The sequence below is a fragment of the Cyprinus carpio genome, chromosome B4 (assembly GCF_018340385.1).
Source record: "Cyprinus carpio isolate SPL01 chromosome B4, ASM1834038v1, whole genome shotgun sequence".
Taxonomy (NCBI): domain Eukaryota; kingdom Metazoa; phylum Chordata; class Actinopteri; order Cypriniformes; family Cyprinidae; genus Cyprinus; species Cyprinus carpio.
The window spans coordinates 4,713,863-4,734,440 of record NC_056600.1 but is presented as its reverse complement, the minus strand read 5'-3'; the positions used below and the strand labels follow the sequence as shown (position 1 = coordinate 4,734,440).

Below are 20,578 nucleotides of genomic sequence, written 5' to 3'. Positions count from 1 at the left end.
AGATGTGACATGACATACATTTTCAGTCTCAGATCTACTGAGACTTTATTAAAAATTCTTGGATCAATGATGACACTACATTTTCATCTTGTGTTTATTTCAGATTTGAGATTTTCTGCATTTGAGAGACTCAGCATTGAACTTTACTACAATACTTGTACTTCCAGCGCCGGTCTCTGAAAACATAAAAAAAAAAAATATCATGTTAGCATTGAAATATGCAGTTTCACATTCCAGCTTTATCAATATTCAAATGAACAAAATATTCAAGAAAGAAAAGAAGAGAAAAATCTGAAAATATAAAAAATCTGCTTTACTTACTCATGTTTATTTTCATGGTAGCTTTCAGCACCCACCAGGTAGTTTTGGTTTGGTACGGTCCAGTGGAAGAGCTCATCAAACCAGTTCACATAGGTGGTCCACTCACAGCTCGCAGTACAGTGGCCGTTACTTCTACAGCAGTAAAATTGCCAGCTGTGTAAAAAACAAAAACAAAACATGAGTATAATTGACATCAGCTCAAGTGAACGCACACAAAACATCAAAATCAGAGCTCACCGTCTGTCCTCGTGCTTGTTGCTGTGATAGCTGCTCATTCCTGCGATGATGTGGTGCGGTGGACACTCATAGTTGAACTTTTGGTCAAAATCATTGACGTAAGGTGACCAGAAACAGTCTGCACCAGAATCAAAGGTGTTTTTACAGCCGAACTCCCACATCCGGTCCTCATGATGATTATCATGTTGTTGGTTTATCCATTAAGCAAGGAAACAGTAAGAGGCAGTTGAATTACCAACTTGATGTTCTGATTATGTGTTCTGTTTCATCACTATAGTATTATTTTTGAGAATGTATACTTAAATTCTTTTGAAATGGAATATTGACTTTTCTAGGGTTTCAAATTACCACGCATGTTTTATAGACAATAACCTCCATTTAAGTGTCAACTGCATTCATTGATCCATATGTTTGTAGACTACATTGACCCATGACTTTTACTCTAGTAACATTTTAACAGTATATATACCTTTACAGAAGTACAGTCTGCGTTTTACTCACCTCTTTATGTAGGATATCGACTGTCCTCCCGGGCAGTTAAAATTAAGAGACTGGTCATAGCCATTTTCCCAGTGCAACTCTGTGGGATTTTATTCAGACTGAACACTTAACATCTTGACAAGCATTTCCATCAATTTGTAAAAACAAAGTTTTCATAAGTTTCCCACCTTGTCCTTTGGCCAAGAGACCCGTCAGCAGAAGAAATAAAGCCGCTCTCCTCATGGTGTTGTTGAGTGAAATAACAAGACAACTTGAGAGAAATGTACGGTTCTTATATAGACCTCAGTCCTTATGGTCACATATGTAACGTAAGGTCAGTCTGTTGCTTAACAAGTGGGATCTAATCATGTTTGAACAGGTGGGACTAATTTTTGCCTTCAAGGTGATTTCTTAGGAACAGACGTGCTGTGATAAAAAACAATAATCCTTTAATTTTTTAGCAGGAGTTTAAGCTGTTTAAAATGAGTGTTTAGTTGCCAGCAAAAAATCTTTTTTTTTTTTTTTTTAATAAACACATTACTTTCTGTGCTACTACTTTCTTTGGTAATTTTGTTTTGTTTTTTGGCTTGTCTTTATTAGGGAGTTTTTGATCTGTATTGCCTGTGGGAAAATAGTACATGTGCACCTTTGCAGTAAACAGTTAAGTGTGATACCATTTTCATTTTTTTTGCTTCAAACTTTTGTTTAATTCAATGTACTTGCTGTTTCTTGGTAACTATTTATGAAATTTACTAGCAATTTCTGATTGAAAATTGTTTCACTACCAAATGTTTTTCAGTCTAAAAAATCATGAGACACTCATTAAGATGGTTTTATTCATTAATTAAAAAAGAGGTGCAGTGTTAAATGTGCTAACCATGACATATTCTGTGTAAACTGTTGCGTTAATACATTAAATAAGAACTTATAAGTAAAGTAAATAAAAAATAAGCCTACTGGCATGCTGAAATCATTAAGACTAACTTTCAAATACAATGGTTTTTGTTTGCAGGTAAAAAATGGATTTTGCATATTCAAGTCAAGTAATAAAGAGATATCACATAACCATATAATAATCTGGAACCTCATAACTGAACAACATTGTAACAAAATCTTGTCATATAGTTTACATTTATTCTATTTTCTTTTCAAATGCATTCATGCATTTTATATATAGTGTGTATCTGCGGTCACTCAGAGGGGTATTTCTTTGGAGTCTCTGATCTCTGTGATGGGTGGCTGGAATAAGAGGATCTCTGTAAAAGTGTGACCTGCAAAGTAACAGACAGAAATGATCAGAAAAGTATTGGGTTGTACATTGTGACCTCTCTTCAGTTTTTTTCAACTCGACCCATAGGAATAAAACCTAGCAATTCTCTTATTTTAGATTTCAGTTATTAAGATGTTATCTCGTACGTTTCCATTGATCCAGAGGCATTTCTGTGTTGTCCATAGAGTGATCATAAGGCAGGGCCTCCGTCTCTTCCTCAGGTTCTCTGAACTCTGTGAACAGTGGAAGCTCAAGCGCTTCTGCAGTGCTCACGCGTTTGTCTGGATCCAGAACCAGCATCTGCTCCAGAGCGTTCACCGCTGAAAAAAATACACTCATTAGACACAAATAACTCTTAAAATTGACACTAACAGTGTAGCAAAAGAAAGAAACAGCTTACTTTCTGAGCTGGCATTAAAGAAAATAGTGTTTAAGTCTTTCTTTGGTACTTTAGGTAGACCTCTGATGTAGTTTTTGGCCTGTTTGGGTGGATGCAGAAAACACACATGCATCAGTTGTGCAACTGCATCTCTGCATGTGTGTGCATGCAATGTATTAATCTTTCTGTGTTTCTTATTATCTGTAATACACTCACATCTTGGCTCTGTAGCTTCATGATGAAATCTGGTGCTGGTGTTCCTGTGATTTTCATGATCTCTCTCAGCTGGTCCAGATCTACAAGTCTATGTCAAGGATTCAGTGATACAATAGAGACAGTACAGTTAACACAGACTCTATCTGTTTAATCTCTTCTGTGCACTGTAATAAAGTCAGTTCAGTTGACTGATTTTCAGTGATAGCTACATGTAAATACACAGGTCAAGAACAACATAATATCAGTGAGCTAATCATCAAAGTGACTAGAACATGAAACGAGAAATCATCTTTCAGTTACATTGCAAAAAAAAGAAAAAAAGATACAGTCGTTTCCTTTAAAAAGTGGCCTTCCAAGCAACATCTCCGCCATGATGCAGCCCACTGACCAGATATCAACTAAAACAGAAAAAGAGTTCATTATCACATCAGGCATTGAACCAGCTGTTGATAAGTTCTAACTTAAACTGGAATTTAAAGTTCTCAAGATGCAATTCAGTCAATCTGCGATTTTATCTTCCAGACATATTTAGTTTATACGTAGAGCTATGTTATTCAGTTTCATGGTGCAATGCAGAAATATTTAGTAGTGCATGTGTTGTAACTTGGTGCCTCTTAACTCAAAAAATATGGTAAGTTGTAATTTAAGCACATCTGGTGCAATCAGCCCCATGAGTCGTGTGATACTGAGCTCATTGTGATGTCCTACAGGGACATCTAGTGGTTAGACAATGTAATAGCTACATTTATTTGTAAACGTCCCTATATGTGGTGTATCTCACCTGTTTGTGAGTAGTGCATCCAGTTGAGGATAACCTCCGGTGCTCTGTACCAGCGGCTTACAACATAACCTGTCATCTCTGAATCTGCTTGACGTGCAAGTCCAAAGTCCAAGATCTGCACAAAAAAAAAATACAGTTTTTACAATTTTGATACTCCTGCTTTTTAGGAAAGTTGATGTAGACATTCATTTAAATTCTGCTATTGTCCGAGTTGCTTTAATACCTTCAACTCGCAGTCCTGGTTCACTGCCAGATTTCCTGGTTTGAGATCCTGAAGATAGACAACCAAAGAAAACATTTACAATAAGCACAAGACTAATACATGTAAATCTAGTAAAAATGCTCCTACTTATTATATATAGCCTGTTTTTAAAGAAACAAAAATGCACACCTCCATACATTTTCTCAGTCATTATAAAAGAGATGGACAGAGGTTGAATGAACATCAGGGCTGAATGAAGTGGTCACCCAACCCCCTCTGTGCATCTATTTAAACTCTCCGAGGTCACTTACCCTGTGAATGATCCCGGCTGAATGAATGTACTGTGGAAACGAGCAAGAGTGAGAGATTTATAGATATCACAAAGTTATAAAGGACAGAGTGCTTCACAGATGTGATTGTGTGTATATCTGTGCCTAACCTTCAGACCCCTTAGTATCTGATAGACCAGAAACTGCACCCTGTCCTCCGATAGTCTCTGCATCTTCATCAGCTTTCCCAAATCAGTGCCCATAAACGGCATCACCAGGTAACTAAGAGAAAAAGACATTAGCTGCTGTTTCATTGTTGGTCTGTGATGACAATTTAAAACAATTGCTAATAATCTGAATTACATAGTTAGTATTAGAAGTAGTTTAAGTGTTGATGAGAAAATCTAGATTTTTAGGTTGAAATCTCCTAAAATAGTGCATTAGAACTGAAAGAATTGACTCACAAATCCTGAAATCTGTCCAACAGTATTTCCGAGGTAAAGACATCCAGCAGTCCAACAACCTGAACAATCAGTTAGAATTAGATGTTAGGGTGCATGAACAACATTAACAAAGTAAATATTTGCCAAGTTTCATAGAGAGAGGGAAAACAAGGGAAAACGGCAGCCTTATGAGATTATTAATTAATGACACAGTTCTTTAATATTATAAATGGTAAATGTAGATGTTGGTAACATACATTCGCGTGTTTCATGTGCTTGAGCAGTCGCAGCTCTCTGTAAGCGCGTTTGGCGAACAGTCTGGACTGGAACGGCCGGTGGAGCTTCTTGATGGCCACACGCTCTCCCGTCTTATGGTCAGCGGCTGAACTTTGGATATATTGAGAAGAGTAAGAGCATTGTTTAACAACTGTGTCTATAACCATCTACAAGACCATTGTGAGGTTCAAGTACCGTGGACATTGCATTGTCACGTTGATTGCATTTCTAAAACTCTACGTCTGAACCTGAAAATGTGATCAGGAAAGAGGTTGAGTGCATAGCGTAATGTGCATCAGGTTCATTACTCAATCTAAAACTTGAGCAACTTGGGCAAGTGAAGAATCTATTAAAGCGGAAAAGCTGAAGACCAACACACTGTCTTTAATTCGGCGACTTCTGTTAAACTCAGACAGTGGCATCAGCAGGGAGGCTTTATGTGACCTCTTGCATTGCAAAGGGAGAAAAGTTTACAGAAGTTTCACCCAGATAAGCCATGAGGCCTTTAGTTGAAGAAGAAATAAGAAAACAGATGGAAGTGTATGATGCAATTTAAAAAAATAAGGCCAGTCTAACAGCGTTCATTATGCATTGCACAGCTCTCTTGAGAAATAGCCTTCTTTAGTTACAGAGCCAGTAGACTGTGTTTCAGCATGTAAAGTAATTTTAACAGAATTTATGGGGGTTTGGGGTTCCAAACAAATTCTTTAAGTACAGCTACAGTACAGTTAATCAGAATTTTATACAATGTTTCAGCACCCACAAAAGTTAACTTTACAAGTTAGTTTAAGTGCACTAAATAGACGTCAGTTCGTCAGCGGTAACCAACAGGACGCCGCTCGAACGAAAGTCCTGCTATTTCTTACAATTTTTTAACACATTTATATACAATAAGCGGGCTATACTACAAAAATAGTAGGCTATTAAGAATGTTGTAAAGACGACTCTTTGCACCAAAATTCCGAAAACTATACGGAACCGAAATTCTTTTTGAAAATCGATCACCTGAAAGTAACTGAATAATTTGGACAAGCTAAAGAATTATGAACTTTTAATATGTTACTTACCAGACCGTTCCGTATGCTCCGGTTCCTATCTGAATGAGATCGCTGTATCTCTCCGGCACGTCCCAAACGGTTCCGTTTGTCTCCTGGCGATAAAATCCTGCCCTGGTTCGGAGTAACATCCTCAGAGAGTGTCGAAAGATATGTCTTTCAAATGTGAAACTATCCTTTTACGTTCTCAATGTTTATCGTATATTTTGATAAAGAAACTCGCAACGAGCGCAAACGGAGCGCAACTTGGAGAGCCCCGGTGGATTTACGGGCGGTTCAAAGTTTCCACAATTACGCACTAGAGACTCGCTGGAATAAACATTTGAACAGCGTAAAGCAGCGTTTTCGGAATGTTATCGGATCTGTAAGTGAGGTTTAATTGATTCCTTCTACTTTTAAAACGTTTAACACCATAACAGGTTTCAGGAAAAAGAGTTTAATTTTATTAAAAGTGATGGTGATGGGGTCGTGGATGCATCATGCTAAGGGGACTGGCTTACTCACAAAGGGAAAAAGACCGATCCAGTCCCAGTGAAACAACTCGCAGTTCTTATCTTTGTTAAAGGCATGCAAGAGACCAGGAGGAGGGTGCAGATACATAAGGCTACAGTATAAGGGCACATAACAGGACATCTTAACAACATCAGAGAAGTGACACTTGTTTGTACCAAGTGGTTAGTATATTTTACACTGTACTTTACTGAAAGAAGGGCAGTTGTTGATAATGTGAATTTACATACAGTGTAAATATGAGAAACCACACCCATTTTCCCCATTCAGCTTTAGAGGATGCTGACTAGTTTCATGACATCAAAGTAGTCATTCAGGATCTTCCAAAACATACATTGAGAAATAACTGTGACACTAACCATGTTAACCACTTCCTGAAATGCAGTTTCCTATTTTGAAAACACACACATAGTCAGTCTGTAAACAACTGCTGCTGTTCCCCAAATACATTTTAAATATTGAGTAATTCATTTCACTAGACAGAAGAAAAATTCAGAAGAATTAATTGAAATAGCTTTCTCACAAAAGAAAGAAATTCTATTTTACATAAAGCAAATCAGGATTGTTGATTTTTTTATTATATGTAAAAGATTTTTGTCTTTGACATTGACATTATTTTCATAAATTCTTTTGTTTCTTATATTCTTAAAATCATCTATATTTTACATTTGTAAAGGCAGTACGGCAAATATATTTATTATTGTTGTTGTTATTGATTATTATCAATAATTGATTGTTATTGATAATTATTATTGATAATTAAACAATTATTGATTGTTATTGGCGTGTTATCATAATGAAAATGTACTTAATTGCACTGAAAATAATGTCACTATGCAAACAATCATAATGGTCCTAAAAGTTTTTTTTATGCAAGATACCATTTTTTAGGATGAATTATGACCTAGACGTGTTCTTAACAGGTTTTTTGACAGATATTAACAACTGACAACTGACTTGTAGAAATGGATGTGGAAACTTATGTTTTATAATAAAGGAGCTCAAACCACATACTGGTCCTTTAAATAACCTGAAAAAAGAAAAACAGTTTGTCCAGCACATGTTGAATTAACCAGCACTGTTGTAGTGCAGCGTAAACTAATAGTTAACCTTTATTTCAACCTTTTGTTAAGAAAAGACAGTATTTGTGGCTGGGATGGGATTTACCACCACCATATGTTTTCTGTAACTAAACAACTATTAATCACTTCTTTTTCACCTGAGGTGTGTTCCATGCGAACACACATGATGCATTTGAGGTATGTTATATTCAGATAGCCTTGCGGATGCAAAACGAGTAAAGACAGATTATGTAACTGATTCAGTTTTATGCAGAGACTTTTGTACATTGATGCATATATGAGCTTTTTAAGACACACATCCTACTCCATCCAATATTGTAAACACATTTTTCTCCTCCTCCTGCTTAGTTTGTTTTGGTTTCATATGAAAGACACCATACCCTGCTTCACCTGTCTCACATCAAATATAAAAAAACACTCAAAACACAACTCTGCACACATACACACAACATGCACCTTGTAATATTAATACATTGTCTATGTTCAAACAATACCAGTCGTGTTTTGCTCTTAATTAAGTGTGTATGAACACACACCCACATACAGGAAGGGCATCATGCCTTGGAAATACATAGTCATCGTCTCTGGTTGGACTGCAAGCTGTTCATACAGTATGTCCACCAGTCCTGTAGTTTGTATGTTTGAAAGACAGACAGTGGCATCTACCTGGATTGTAGTTACGCTCAGTTTTATTGTTCAGCCTGAAGACTTTCAGGTTTATTGGGAGGATCTTTAAAATTGCTAACTTCCTCAAACACCAGCTCTGTGGAAGGAGAAAGAGAGAGTGGATTTCCATAGCCGCCGAACAACTGCAGACATTAGTTAATAAAGTTAAATACAAGTCAGTAATGTGTGACAAATAGAGTTGATTTTCAATGACAAGGTATCAATTGGGCAGATCATGTTCACAATGATTTTCTGAATGAACAAATAGTTTCAGCATGGTGGTGTTTTAGTGTACGTTTACAACCTTTAATCCAAACAAAAGCAGTGTAAGATGTCCTCTCACCCTTCCACTCCTCCAGCGTGCGATCCTTGCTCTCAGGGGTCTGATCATACGGAGGTGCCTCAGGTTCATCTTCAGGATCGTGGTATTGGGAAAAGTACGAATGACACAGAGCTTCGCTGGCTGAAATCCTCCCATCACAGTCTAACACCAGCATTTTTTTTAACAGATCAACCGCTAAAGTCAAAGAGGGCAAATGCGGATGGGAAAGATAATTAGATTTTGACTAATTCTATTTTTAAGTACCGTTGGAAATTCTAAAACTTTTTTTTTTTTTGCAGAATTGATTGTATTTCAAGGATGATAACTTTTTGCAGTTTTAAAAATTATTCTAAATTTAAGAGAATAGCAGCATTTAGACCACAACTATAACAATGATACAAAAGAACAATGTCACTGGAACTTTCAGAATGCTTTTCCCAGCTAAAGAATGATAAAATTTGACAGCCAATCAGAATCCACCACAGTATCATTGAAACATTCAGAATTGTTCCCCCCAGTTGATGAAGCATTGATAGCCAATCAAAATCCAGAAAACAGCAAAGAGCTCAAGCGTTAAAAGTGGCAGACGGCATGAATGCAGTTCACGCTAATATGGCATGTGGGGGCTAATATAGTTATCGTTCTTAATGTGAGCAGGCCTTTAGCCTTACCCAGAGGATTTGCTCCTCTAAATATCTTCTCCAGGTCCTGCTGAGGCATGTGTGGAAGAGACTGGATGTACTTCTGAGCCTAGATGGATAATACCAAAAAGTATGGTTTAAATTTCAGTCAAACTAGACATTGTTAACAACTAGACATTGTTAGTATTAATAAATTAAACCAATAACTGAACACTTGGCCTCTTCTCACATGTTCGGAGGATATCTTCTTCAAAACGTCAGGCGTAGGAGTGCCTACAACCTCCATGATTCTCTTGAGCTGATCTATATCTGAACAAATTATGTCAAAGATTCTATAACAGTTTAGAGATTTCAGCTGAAAGTCCGGCTATAAGAAAGCCTGGCATATACCCATCTGATTCCTCCATCTTTGGAAACTGTTTTCTAGTTCCTTACATTCAGTATCTGTAATTTAATTTGAACCACTTAAGCTGTGCTTTCCTCACCTGCCTTTACAGGAAGCAAGACTCACTCAAAAACCACACACAAACACACTAAGAGGAGGTTTAAGTGGCTTTCGTGAAGAAAGGATACAATCGTTGCCAGGAAACAAAACCTTCCCCTTTAGAAGTTCACCCATGATGCATCCGACAGACCAGATATCCACTGTAAAACAGATTGAATCATATTTGATCAACCAGTTGCACAGATCATAAAGTGCAGATCTATCTATCTATTCAAAACACAAGAATTTAAGGTGTATGCTTGTTTTACCTGTCTGGTTGTAATGCATCCAGTTGAGCATGATCTCAGGTGCTCGGTACCAACGAGTCGCCACGTAACCCGTCATCTCATCATCTGTCTGCCTGGCTAATCCAAAATCCAGGATCTGACAGTTTTGATTAAAAAATATAAAAATTAACAAAAGAAATGCACTGTGGTAATTCAGGTATTTTCTGTGTATAGACTGCAAAAGAATCAAAAGGAGAGTTTTTCTCACCCTGAGTTCACAATCTTCATTCACCGCTACATTGCTTGGCTTTAAGTCCTGCAAACATGCGTACAAATGGAAATGTTGTTGAAATATGTATTAATGATGAATGAAGTGTTAAAAAGAACAAGACTCTCGTGGCCTATAAAATGGACACTAAACAAAAAGTAAGGAGGAAAAGCACTCACTCTGTGGATCAGCCCAGCTGAATGGATGTACTGTTTGTGAGAGAAATTAAAAGTTGAGCCGTTAGAAGAAACAGCAGGACATAGTAAAAGAGGCATAGGGGCAGAAAAAACAGTTTGCGTCTGCAATTCAGAACTGGTTCTGACATCTGAACTGAAAGTATACCTTAAGGCCCCGGAGAAGTTGATAAATGAGGAATTGTACATGTTCATCTGAAAGTCTCTGAAATTTGACAATGTTGTTGAGATCGGCTCCCATCAGGTTGGTCACAAGATATCTAGAGAGACAGAGACAGTCTTAGCTTATAGCTGATTTAGTGCATTAAAATCATCACGCACTTGCAAATAAAAACAAATATTGTTTGATAATTGGTTGACTGCAAGTGCAGATGGGTTTAATCAAACCAAAAGTATCATTTTAGTTTTAAAGACATCTAAAAAGCTATTTTATGCATTCACAAATGAAGATACAGTATAGTAACCGGGCAGACACTCACACCTCATTGAATTCTTCAAGAGAAGCTGCTGGAGTGAAAACATCCAGCAGTCCAATAACCTGGGTTACAGAAAAAAAAAAAAAAAAAAACATGAGTGAATCTAGACTTTGTTGTTTGAACAGACCTAACAATTTCCATTCAGATGTTTGATGATTGTCTAGCAGTTGTACGAGTTATATTTGTGCAGGACTGGGCATTTGGTATTTGTTTGCTCCCCTGCGTCGATTTGTTTGCATGTGTTTTTGGGGAACTTACATTCTCATGTTTCATGTGTTTGAGGAGTCTCAGTTCTCTGTACGTTCTTCTGCTGTGGATGAGGGACTGGAAAGGCCTGGAGAGCTTCTTGACGGCCACTTTCTGACGAAGGCGCACATCATATGCTGAGCTAGATAGTAAAGCAGACAAACGTTTCAAATGATTTGATCCAACTCAAAGCTAAAGTTTCAGCTGATATTGAGACTACAGTCATTTGCCATGATGAGAGGACTGGTATGTTCCTGTTAAATTTGACCTTTTGATCAAAATGTGTCACTTCCTCACAGCGGTGAACCATATTAAACACTCTGAATGAAAGCAGTCACACACACTCTAAAGTACTTAATTGAACCAAATGCTCTTGATTGAATCATGCAAGACTCAAAGTAATTAATAAATACATAGTAAACAAGATATTTGTCTCAGCTTTCAGAGGCTCAGTTGAGACTGATTAGAAAGGCTAAGCCTAATTATTTTACTGTTTCAGAAGGTCAATTGAGAAATTAGGTGGAAAAAGCAAAAGAAATTGAGTCAGTGGATAAGTAATAATTCCTGCATTGGCTAGTCTATTGAATAAAATAAATCAAAAGCCCTGGCAGGTCTTTAGAACTGTATTAATGAAGGTATTCTTAGAAATTCATTAATCTTAAAGGTGAAAGATGCAGTCCCGGAGTTTTCTACAACTGAATCATGCAATATGATATGGCATACACATTTAAATTTTTTTATTCTCTGTTGAAAACAAGAGCACCCAACCCCCATTTGGGATGCTCCCATTCCCTGTTTCAACCCCTCCACACCCCAGGTCTGCCCTGCCCCCTTCCTTTAAAAAAAAAAAGAAAAAAAAAAAAAATCAGTTCTGCTGTGAAGAAGTCAAATAATCACACAATAGAAAAGGGCTTAACTTGAACAATGCAAATTCACAGCTCATTTGAGTAAGAAATTGTTTTTGGAGTGTGTGTGTGTGTGTGTGTGTGTGTGTGTGTGTGTGTGTGTGTGTGTGTGTGTGTGTGTGTGTGAGAGAGAGAGAGATTCATGGGGAATAAAATGGACATTAACAGGATCTGAATAAGGGGTTGTAGCTGTAGTGCTTTAATTCTGAATGAATGTGACAAACTAAATTCAAATTTGGATATTGTGACTAAATGACTATTGCATTGTTTTGCATTCTTTGCAAAGCACTATGGGACCAGGCCTATTATTAAAACAAAACATAACAATAGCTTAATCAGGCCTCTCATGTCAGATGATACACGGCAATGTCTCTATAATCATATCCTCAAGCTGTTAGAACTAGCTAAACCTATTTAACTCGACATGGGATCCAATCAGTTGCAATTAAATCTCCAGTGTAAATCCATTGTTAGTGTTGTGCATCTTTTAATACAGATAATGAAATAATTAGGTCTCAGGTGGTCTCAAGATGTTGTGGGGCATCTGCATCACTGACAATAATATGAGCTGCATCGCATCATTTTTCAGAGCTGGCAAACCTCCCAAATAAACGGGAAGAAACACTGGTAATAGCTTCAAGAACAGGACGCCCATATGATGCCCTCAAGCAATGTTCTCTGCTGGTGCTTTTATTCCCAATTGACTGTGGGTTTGGGATATTTGCTAGTTAGCATCTATTTAGCATTGTCAACCACAGTGTCTTTCAGTACACTTTTAGTGTCTGCCTGAAGCGAACAAGACCTGAGAGCCTTGTTTAAAAAAACAAAACAGAGCAGGATTGTGCAGTGTTTAGTTCCCTAATCAGTGCTTTTGATGGAGTCATTGCTTGTGTGATTTTATGCTCATTGCAATCAATGAAATGAGAAATTTTGTTGTGTAGGTCATTAGTAATATGTCAAATAATAATGATATAATGAAATAGTTGTTATGAATGTACTCACCCTCAGTCCATTCAAGATGTAGATGAGTTAGTCTTCTCATTAAAAAAGATTTGGAGAAATTTAGCATTACATCACTAGCTCAACAATGGATCATCCTTAGTGAAATGGGTGCCGTCAGAATGAGAGTCTAAACAGCTTATAAGTATATAAAGATGATAAAAATGTCTCAATACTGGATCATCCTTAGTGAAATGGGTGCCGTCAGAATGTTTGTATGAAATGATTATTAATTTAAAACCATTGCCTTCAGCTAAAAGTCCTCTATCCAAAATATAGCTGTCTCCAGTGAAAAAGTTGTCTCATTTGAATCAGGTGAAAAATATGCACAGACTAAGCACCATTTGCATGCAAAACCAGTCCAAGCCAATTCTAAACTACTGTAATATGTGGGTGATTTTGATGTGAGAGAACAACAGGAGATGAACTTTTTCACTGGACTATGTTATTATAAATTATGGACACCTATTTTGGCCATGAAGCAGTGATTTAATGTTAAAACCTTAATAATGGATTTGTTTCTAATAAACACAGCTTTTGCTTCACAAGGCATTAATTAATAGACTGGAGTCATTATTGTGATATTTTTATCAGCTGTTTGCACTCTCATTCTGACGGCACCCATTCACTGCAGAGAATACACTGGTGAGCAAGTGATGTAATGCAACATTTCTTTAAATGTGTTCTAATGAACAAACAAACTCATCTACTTCTTGGATAGCCTGAGGGTGAGTAAATGTTAGCACATTTTCGTTTTTGGGTGAACTAATAACTAATGAAGAATATATTTATACCATCACGAGTCAGACTGATTTTGATCCAGTTCTCTTAGACAAAGATGTTAGAACAGTAGCTTGCAGAGCGGAAACAGCAGTGCCTGATTACAAAACAGTTGTGAAACATGGTCAGAAAAAAAAAGTTGGGAAGGGGAAGAGAAACATGTTTACTTGCAAAATAATTAATTTAGCTTATCTGGATGATTATGCAACTACTGCTGGTGCTTCAAAATTATGTGACGTACTTATATATAAACTGATTGACATCTTCACAATATTTGCAAATTAGTACGGTGAAAATGGGAAGATGCTGAAGCCAGAAGCTCTGTCACCATGGCAACTGTTTCAGTCAGTCACAGCACAAGGGAGGCTAGAGGGTTCTAATGTTGTAGTTGAGATGCTACAGTGTGCAGTTCAATGTAAATCTCTCAGAATGAGTGCATTCTGGCAGGATGAAATACCTGGACGTTTTCCCAAACAGATGGACGTCAGATGCTGATGGGGGTGTGGCACGGGTAAAACTGGAAGACGGTCTCACTTTAAGACCAGAACTGAATAGGCCTTGAATGTTGTCTACTAGAGCAATATTGTGGCACCAGATGGGCTTTTTGGAAGGTTCTTTATATAACCTAACTTAATGTATTTATAGTATAAGAAGACTTAGTATGTGGTCATTCTGTATAGAAACATAAATGTCGTGACTACCTGTGATATACAGGAAATACCTTGTTTAGTTTTTAAATACTGCCTTTGTGTTCTTGATAGGTTGCCAGATACATACAGTAAATCAGCTTTTGTTCAGCATCACTCAGATGAAGGCGATTTTTTTTTTTTTTTTTTTTAAGTCTTGTTAATATCTACGGAAATAACAGTCGTTGCTGCTGTAGGAATGATTGACACATGTCAGTAAAAAAAAAAAGGAGCAGCAGCGTTTATCACAATATAAACAAATGTAAAAAGGAGAAAAAGGAGCAGCAGCGTTTATCACAATATAAACAAATGTAAACAGCAATGCCAAATACCATGACTTATGAGCAAATGTTGGTTCTGCTCCGGGTGTGTGTTTGTGTGCTAACTATTTTCTGAGTATGCCAGTGGTCACGTTTCATTCACTAAACAGCAATTTGCTAAATATTTTACTGCCAGTGGTTTATTATCACTGTGGAAAAAGTAAGATTAATGTTTTTCCGGATGTTGTTTTGTCAAGCTTTATTCCTGCCTCACCCTCTCCTCCTCTTGCAAGCTAAATTACGAATCTTACTACGGCGAAGGCTCAGCTAATGAATATTAATTTGTTCATGCTGACGTTGCTTAGTAACCTTCCTGAACGCCCTTGTGTAATATTCATGAGCCACGCCTTCAGTTAAGGATTCGATAGCGATAGAACGTCGGCGCTTCAGCCAATCATCGGTTACGGCGTTATATATTCATAAGCCAAATCTTCCTCATAGTAGTATTCGTAAACTCGCCTGCTAGACTCACCATACTGAGCCATATGCCCCCGATCCAACCGGTGTGAGATTCTGGTACCGTTCTGGCACCTCCCAGACAGTCTTGTTTAGTTCTTGCCGGTAGAATCCCGGTCTTGTCGACATCTCTTCCGTTTAAAACGACGCTCTTTATTACTAAACTGTCAGTAAAACATTAACGTATCCGCCAGAGAGATATGCTTATGTGTGGAGGCAGCCGACTTTAGTCCCTCTATTTGCCAGAAATGGGAGGAACCGTCTGTGATGCGTGTGTGTGTGTGTGTGTGTGTGTGTGTGTAAGAGACAGAGATGGGGGATGGGACAGGCAGTGTAAATAATTCATGTTAGGCTATTAAAATAAATAATAATAATAACAGCATCAACAATAATATATTTTGTTATTATTATTAGTGTTGTTTTGTTGTTGTTGGTGGTGGTAATAATAATGATATAAATGAATACACTTGTTATCATGACAAATCTAAAATAAACTATTATACTTTTACAAAAAATAAATCACTTTTATTTATAAAAAAAAAAATCTTACCAAGAAGGCAATACAAAAAGCAGCAATCTGCCCAATGTTTACTAGCTTTATTTATTAGCCATCTCAATATAAACACACAAAGACTGAATGCTGAAAAACACTGAATGAAAATGGTATGAAAATAAACAGCAAATAATTTATCTGTTACAAGTATAAAAGCCACCAATAAAACTTTTTGAAATATTTTGAAATAAATTGGCAAAAAAAACAAACAAAAAAACAACAACTTAATAATAAGCCTAAAACTGTTTCATCAGCCATATTGATCATCTCAGTATAAACTCAGAGAACAAGATATATATCTATATATATTAGGAACTTAATTTGTAATAGTATATTTTACAAATCCGTACCAACAAACAGGGCTACATATTACTATAACTTGTTAAGAAACGAAGCAAAAAATGTTTATCATAGCTCATGACTCTTCTGTGATCACCAGCAACCGACTCAAATTAGGAAACAGCTCCATCTAGTGATTCATCCCTGATGAGACATGACAAAAGAGAATTATTTTAGGCTTTAAACACTTGCAGACTCGCAAGCATTCAAAAAACACAAGAGTGCATGCCATCAAAAAGCTGATTTCATTAAACCAGGACGAGAAACTGACCTGACAGATGAAAGGCAGGCGCTCATGGCAGCAAGCATCCATCCATCCAAACCTGTCCTGTTTTTCCTTGCGAAGTTTTCCACAAAACATGCTCGCTGGGTCCTTTGGAAACTCTTGATGCCATGAAGCATACTCCACATACGGCCCACTGGTCCACAGCCAAGGTGAACAAGTGAAGAGCATACTCCGTTCAAGCCCGATCCACACTCCATCAGTGATCGCTTTATTCTGCAGCATCTGTGTGATGTACTCGTGTGCCGTAGGATTTAAAATGTGCGCCAGTGTTTGGTGGTGAGTTTTGCAGTATCCTAGTGCATCAATCCAGCTTTTTGAATCATTGATATAGGTATAGTTGTCTGAAATAGATATTAAACAAAATGTCTGATATTTTACTATAATATTATAATAGGAAATGATGAAAGTTACTTTAGTCCAGTGTACAAGGACTTGTAATATTCTGGATGGCAGTGTAATCGGCCTCATTTTTATTTATATATTTGACTCACATTGGCAGATGACTCCAGCATCTTTATAATGACTATATATCTGTACGTTCCATCCAGAAGATCTACATCTCTTTAGCGTTTGCTCATTCCCATAACAATTTACATTATTCATCCATATTGGTCCCGAGCCGTTGCCAAAAAAAGCACCTTTTTTTGCCTCTATAGCATCCCCACATCCAATCTCTCTACACACCACTGCAGCGTCTTTTATATCCCAGCCATCATCACACACTGTTCCCCATATTCCATTATGAAGAACCTCCACTCTTCCAGAGCAAGAGCTGAAACCATTCTGCAGTCGTAGTTTGGCTAAAAAACAATAAATGATCAGGTCAGAAAGGTTGAACCCTAAAAAGGAAGGTTATTTATTGGCATCAGTGGTTCCGTGAAGAATCTTTAACATCCATGGAATCTTTCTATTCCACAAAAAAAAAAAAAAAAAAAAATTTTTTGATTTTTTTTATTCCACAAAAAAAAATCATTGTTTACATATTATTAAAATTTTTTGTTTTTTTTAGTTATGCAGCAGTACTGAAGTATTATGTCAGGCAGTAGACCTTTATAATGAAGCATTATTCACTTACGTCCACAGATAACACCAGCATCTTTTTCATGGCTGCAGTTTTGTTGAACTCTTCCGCTTAATACACAGTTCTTCAGTGTAGACTCTGTACCATTACATCTCACATTATTCATCCATACTGGTCCTGATCCTTGTCCAAAATAAGCAGCACTCTTTACCTCTGTCACATCCCCACAGCCCATCTCTCTACACACCACTGCAGCGTCTGATGCATCCCAGCCATCATCACACACTGTTCCCCACATTCCATTGTGGCGCACCTCCACTCCTCCAGAGCATGAAAGATTACCATTGACTGTAATAGTAGCTGAAGCACATGGCAAAAGAAACAAAATGGTTTTATGTCTGTAAAGATGGGTTGAATGGACTAAAGCATATTAAAATCAGTGTTTAACGTTTTGTGACTCACGCTGACAGATGACTCCAGCAGTTTTATTACTACTACAGGCAATTTCATGTGATTTGCAACTCTTCAAAGTAGATTCTGTCCCAGTACATTGTACAGTATTCATCCACATTGGTCCTGATTCCTGGCCAAAATAAGCGTGACTTGCATCTACGACACTCCCACAGCCCAGTTCTCTGCACACCACTGTAGCATCTGATAGATCCCAGCCATCATTACACACTGTTTTCCACTGATCGTCACGAAGAACCTCCACTCGTCCAGAACAGGAGTTGTCACCATTTACCAACCTGACAGTTACTATACACACAGATAATAAAAACACAAGTTGTTTTTACTCCCATATATTTATGTATTTTACTATTAGCTTATTTCAACAAGAAATCAGTGGGCTCTATCACACACCCGGCGCAATGCCACGCCAGGCGCGACGCAAGTGTTTTTTGCTAGTTTCAGCCCGACGTAGTAAACATTTTCCCGTCCTGCGCCACGGTGTTTAAATAGCAAATGCATTTGCGACCATTTGTGCGCTCGTGGGCGTGCTGGTCAGAAAACGAGGTGTGTTCAGGCGCATTGTTGGCGCGTTTCTATTTTGAGGTAACTGATATAGACTGCGCCATTGACCAACTAAAACTTGGTCTAAAGTCAGTGGTGCAGTAGTTTTTTTGTTATTTAAAGAGGGCGTTAGTACAGGCGAGTCCACAGTGCGCGTGAACTCCGCTTATTACACACACAGGGACGCACAGCAGCACACAAACATGCCAAATATTAAAAATTAAAGGATTGCAATGTAAAAGATTATTATTGTGTAGGCTATATTAATATAAAAATGCCTACATAGGTCATAATGGATAGTCATTGCATGAATCAGAATTAGGCTTTGCTCGCGCACGAGCAGCTCCGTTTCATCTCTGGAGACGAGTTCTGTCTTTGCGCTCGCAAATTCCGCCATGTAAATAGCAAATCCACCATGGCACGAGCGTGACTGGCTCTTAAAAGAAATGGGAGATGAGACTCTGATTGGTTTATTGCACGTTATGCCCAAAACACACCTATTACTCATTAAGAGAATAGGGACAGCCAACCCTTTTAGACCATGCGCCGGGCGCGCCGACTGTTTTTCCCGTCGTTAAACTAAAAGTGGACTTGGACACGCCCTAATTGCACCTGCGCCATGTGCTTTAGACCTTGCGCTTAGATCGTTAAAAAAGTGCCCATTGTGTTAGAAAAAAACATACTATTACAATATTGTACTATTTAACTTTCTTGGGTCATTCCTTAAAAAGGAAGATATGCAATTTTACGAATGTACAAACAAATATTTTTGGCTCACAGTTACAAATGACTCCAGCATCTTCGTAATGTCTGCAGTCATGTGTTCCCCATCCATTTGTCCTGCAGTTCATCAGTGAGGACTCCGTGCCAGTGCAGTTTACATCATCCATCCATATTAGTCCTGATCCTTGTCCAAAATAAGCAAAACTCTTTGCCTCTATTACATCACAGCAGATCTTTTTTCTAAACACTGCTGCGTCTTTTGTTTGATAGTCATCATCACACACTGTTGTTCACTGACTGCCATGAAGAACCTCCACTCGTCCAGAGCACTTGTTGTCACCATTAACCAACCTGACAGCTTTTATCCAAACAATGACAACAAATTTTCAGTTCAATGTAATTTACTGTATTTGAAAACAACATCAAATTTTTTTCAATATTTTGACTCACATTGGCAGATGACTCCAGAATCCTGTTTATGGCTACAGTTGTGTATTCCCCATCCTTTCGAACATTTATACAGTGTAGATTCATTCCCAGCACATTGTACATCATCCATCCATATTGGTCCTGATCCCTGGCCGAAATAAGCAGCACTTGTTGCCTCTATCACATCCCCACAGCCCATCTCTTTGCACACAACTGCAGCATCTGTTAGATCCCAGCCATCATCATAAACTGTTCCCCACTGACCGTTATGAAGAACCTCCACTCGTCCAGAACAAGAGTTAGTGCCATTTACCAACCTAATAAAGCCTAACATAAAAAAACAGAGTACAGGATTTGAAAAGATGGGTTCTATTACATATGTGCAATATTTATATTCATCCACCTTCACAGATGACTCCAGCATCTTCATGATGTCTACAGTTATGTGTTCCCCATCCATTTGTCCTGCAGTTCATCAGTGAGGACTCTGTGCCAGTGCAGTTTACATCATCCATCCATATTGGTCCTGATACTTGTCCAAAATAAGCTTCACTCTTTGCTTCAATCATTCCATAGCCCATCTCTCTACACACCACTGTAGCATCTTTTAGATCCCAGCCATCATCACACACTGTTCCCCACTGCTGCTCATGAACGCAGAGCACTTGTTGTCTCCATTCACTAACCTGACAGCTATTATCCACAAATAAAGTCAATTATGTTGGATTCATTTTAAAACAATATTTAAATTCTTTGAATATTTTTGACTCACACTGGCAGATGACTCCAGCATCATGTTGATGGGTACAGTTGTGTATTCCCCATCCATTTAAAGAACAGCTTTTCAGGGTAAATTCATTCCCAGCACATAGTACATCATCCATCCATATCGTTCCTGATCCCTGACCAAAAGAAGCAGCACTCTTCGCCTCGATCACATCCCCACATCCCATCTCTCTGCAAACCACTGCAGCGTCTGTTAGATCCCAGCCATCATCACACACTGTTCCCCATGTTCCATT

General features: G+C 37.8%; 3 protein-coding genes and 1 pseudogene across 6 annotated transcripts; all 4 read right to left on the bottom strand.

Moving 5' to 3' along the window:
• Positions 1-84: 84 nt before the first annotated feature.
• Positions 85-1,387, bottom strand: LOC109079211 (hemagglutinin/amebocyte aggregation factor-like). Its single transcript, XM_042722747.1, has 5 exons — positions 1,227-1,387; positions 1,060-1,138; positions 559-747; positions 322-474; positions 85-176 (listed from the first exon to the last, which is right to left on the bottom strand). Exons 1-5 carry the CDS (start codon positions 1,279-1,281, stop codon positions 131-133), a joined length of 522 nt encoding a protein of 173 aa, XP_042578681.1. The 5' UTR covers positions 1,282-1,387; the 3' UTR covers positions 85-130.
• A 469-nt stretch (positions 1,388-1,856) lies between these two features.
• LOC109079207 (mitogen-activated protein kinase 12-like) lies at positions 1,857-7,086 on the bottom strand. Of its 2 annotated transcripts, none has more exons than XM_019094385.2 (12): positions 5,942-7,086; positions 4,856-4,985; positions 4,620-4,678; positions 4,326-4,437; positions 4,198-4,227; positions 3,908-3,955; positions 3,685-3,799; positions 3,230-3,301; positions 2,904-2,983; positions 2,709-2,787; positions 2,455-2,628; positions 1,857-2,309 (listed from the first exon to the last, which is right to left on the bottom strand). In XM_019094385.2, the coding sequence occupies exons 1-12, from the start codon at positions 6,058-6,060 to the stop codon at positions 2,233-2,235; spliced, it is 1,095 nt and encodes a 364-aa protein (XP_018949930.1). In that variant the 5' UTR covers positions 6,061-7,086; the 3' UTR covers positions 1,857-2,232. The 2 variants fall into 2 exon arrangements, with proteins under 2 accessions (XP_018949930.1, XP_018949931.1); XM_019094386.2 differs by having other exon boundaries at positions 4,856-4,980; positions 5,942-6,039.
• Positions 7,087-7,533: 447 nt separating this feature from the next.
• On the bottom strand, positions 7,534-15,486 carry LOC109079208 (mitogen-activated protein kinase 11-like). 3 transcript variants are annotated; one of them, XM_019094390.2, is made up of 12 exons: positions 15,208-15,480; positions 11,058-11,187; positions 10,803-10,861; positions 10,472-10,583; positions 10,309-10,338; positions 10,130-10,177; positions 9,904-10,018; positions 9,724-9,795; positions 9,380-9,459; positions 9,181-9,259; positions 8,531-8,704; positions 7,534-8,284 (listed from the first exon to the last, which is right to left on the bottom strand). In XM_019094390.2, the coding sequence occupies exons 1-12, from the start codon at positions 15,318-15,320 to the stop codon at positions 8,211-8,213; spliced, it is 1,086 nt and encodes a 361-aa protein (XP_018949935.1). In that variant the 5' UTR covers positions 15,321-15,480; the 3' UTR covers positions 7,534-8,210. The 3 variants fall into 3 exon arrangements, with proteins under 3 accessions (XP_018949935.1, XP_042578638.1, XP_042578637.1); XM_042722704.1 differs by having other exon boundaries at positions 9,904-10,177; positions 15,195-15,486; XM_042722703.1 differs by having other exon boundaries at positions 9,904-10,177; positions 15,208-15,483.
• Positions 15,487-15,657: 171 nt separating this feature from the next.
• LOC109079206 lies at positions 15,658-20,205 on the bottom strand (annotated as a pseudogene).
• Between the last annotated feature and the right edge of the window lie 373 nt (positions 20,206-20,578).

What these genes read in the sequence shown, in the direction of transcription:
- LOC109079211 (XM_042722747.1), bottom strand. Translation starts at nt 1,281, where the DNA reads ATGAGGAGAGCGGCTTTATTTCTTCTGCTGACGGGTCTCTTGGCCAAA. An exon ending in TCGATATCCTACATAAAGAG is followed by an intron (nt 748 to 1,059) that starts GTGAGTAAAACG and finishes ATGGATAAACCA; the next exon opens with ACAACATGATAATCATCATG. An exon ending in TACCATGAAAATAAACATGA is followed by an intron (nt 177 to 321) that starts GTAAGTAAAGCA and finishes TTATGTTTTCAG; the next exon opens with AGACCGGCGCTGGAAGTACA.
- LOC109079207 (XM_019094385.2), bottom strand. Translation starts at nt 6,060, where the DNA reads ATGTTACTCCGAACCAGGGCAGGATTTTATCGCCAGGAGACAAACGGA. An exon ending in AGCACATGAAACACGCGAAT is followed by an intron (nt 4,679 to 4,855) that starts GTATGTTACCAA and finishes CTGATTGTTCAG; the next exon opens with GTTGTTGGACTGCTGGATGT. An exon ending in CTTTAATGCCAGCTCAGAAA is followed by an intron (nt 2,629 to 2,708) that starts GTAAGCTGTTTC and finishes TATTTTTTTCAG; the next exon opens with CGGTGAACGCTCTGGAGCAG.
- LOC109079208 (XM_042722703.1), bottom strand. Translation starts at nt 15,320, where the DNA reads ATGTCGACAAGACCGGGATTCTACCGGCAAGAACTAAACAAGACTGTC. An exon ending in CAGCTGGGCTGATCCACAGA is followed by an intron (nt 10,178 to 10,308) that starts GTGAGTGCTTTT and finishes GCATGTTTGCAG; the next exon opens with GACTTAAAGCCAAGCAATGT. An exon ending in TTTGTTTCCTGGCAACGATT is followed by an intron (nt 9,460 to 9,723) that starts GTATCCTTTCTT and finishes TAATTTGTTCAG; the next exon opens with ATATAGATCAGCTCAAGAGA.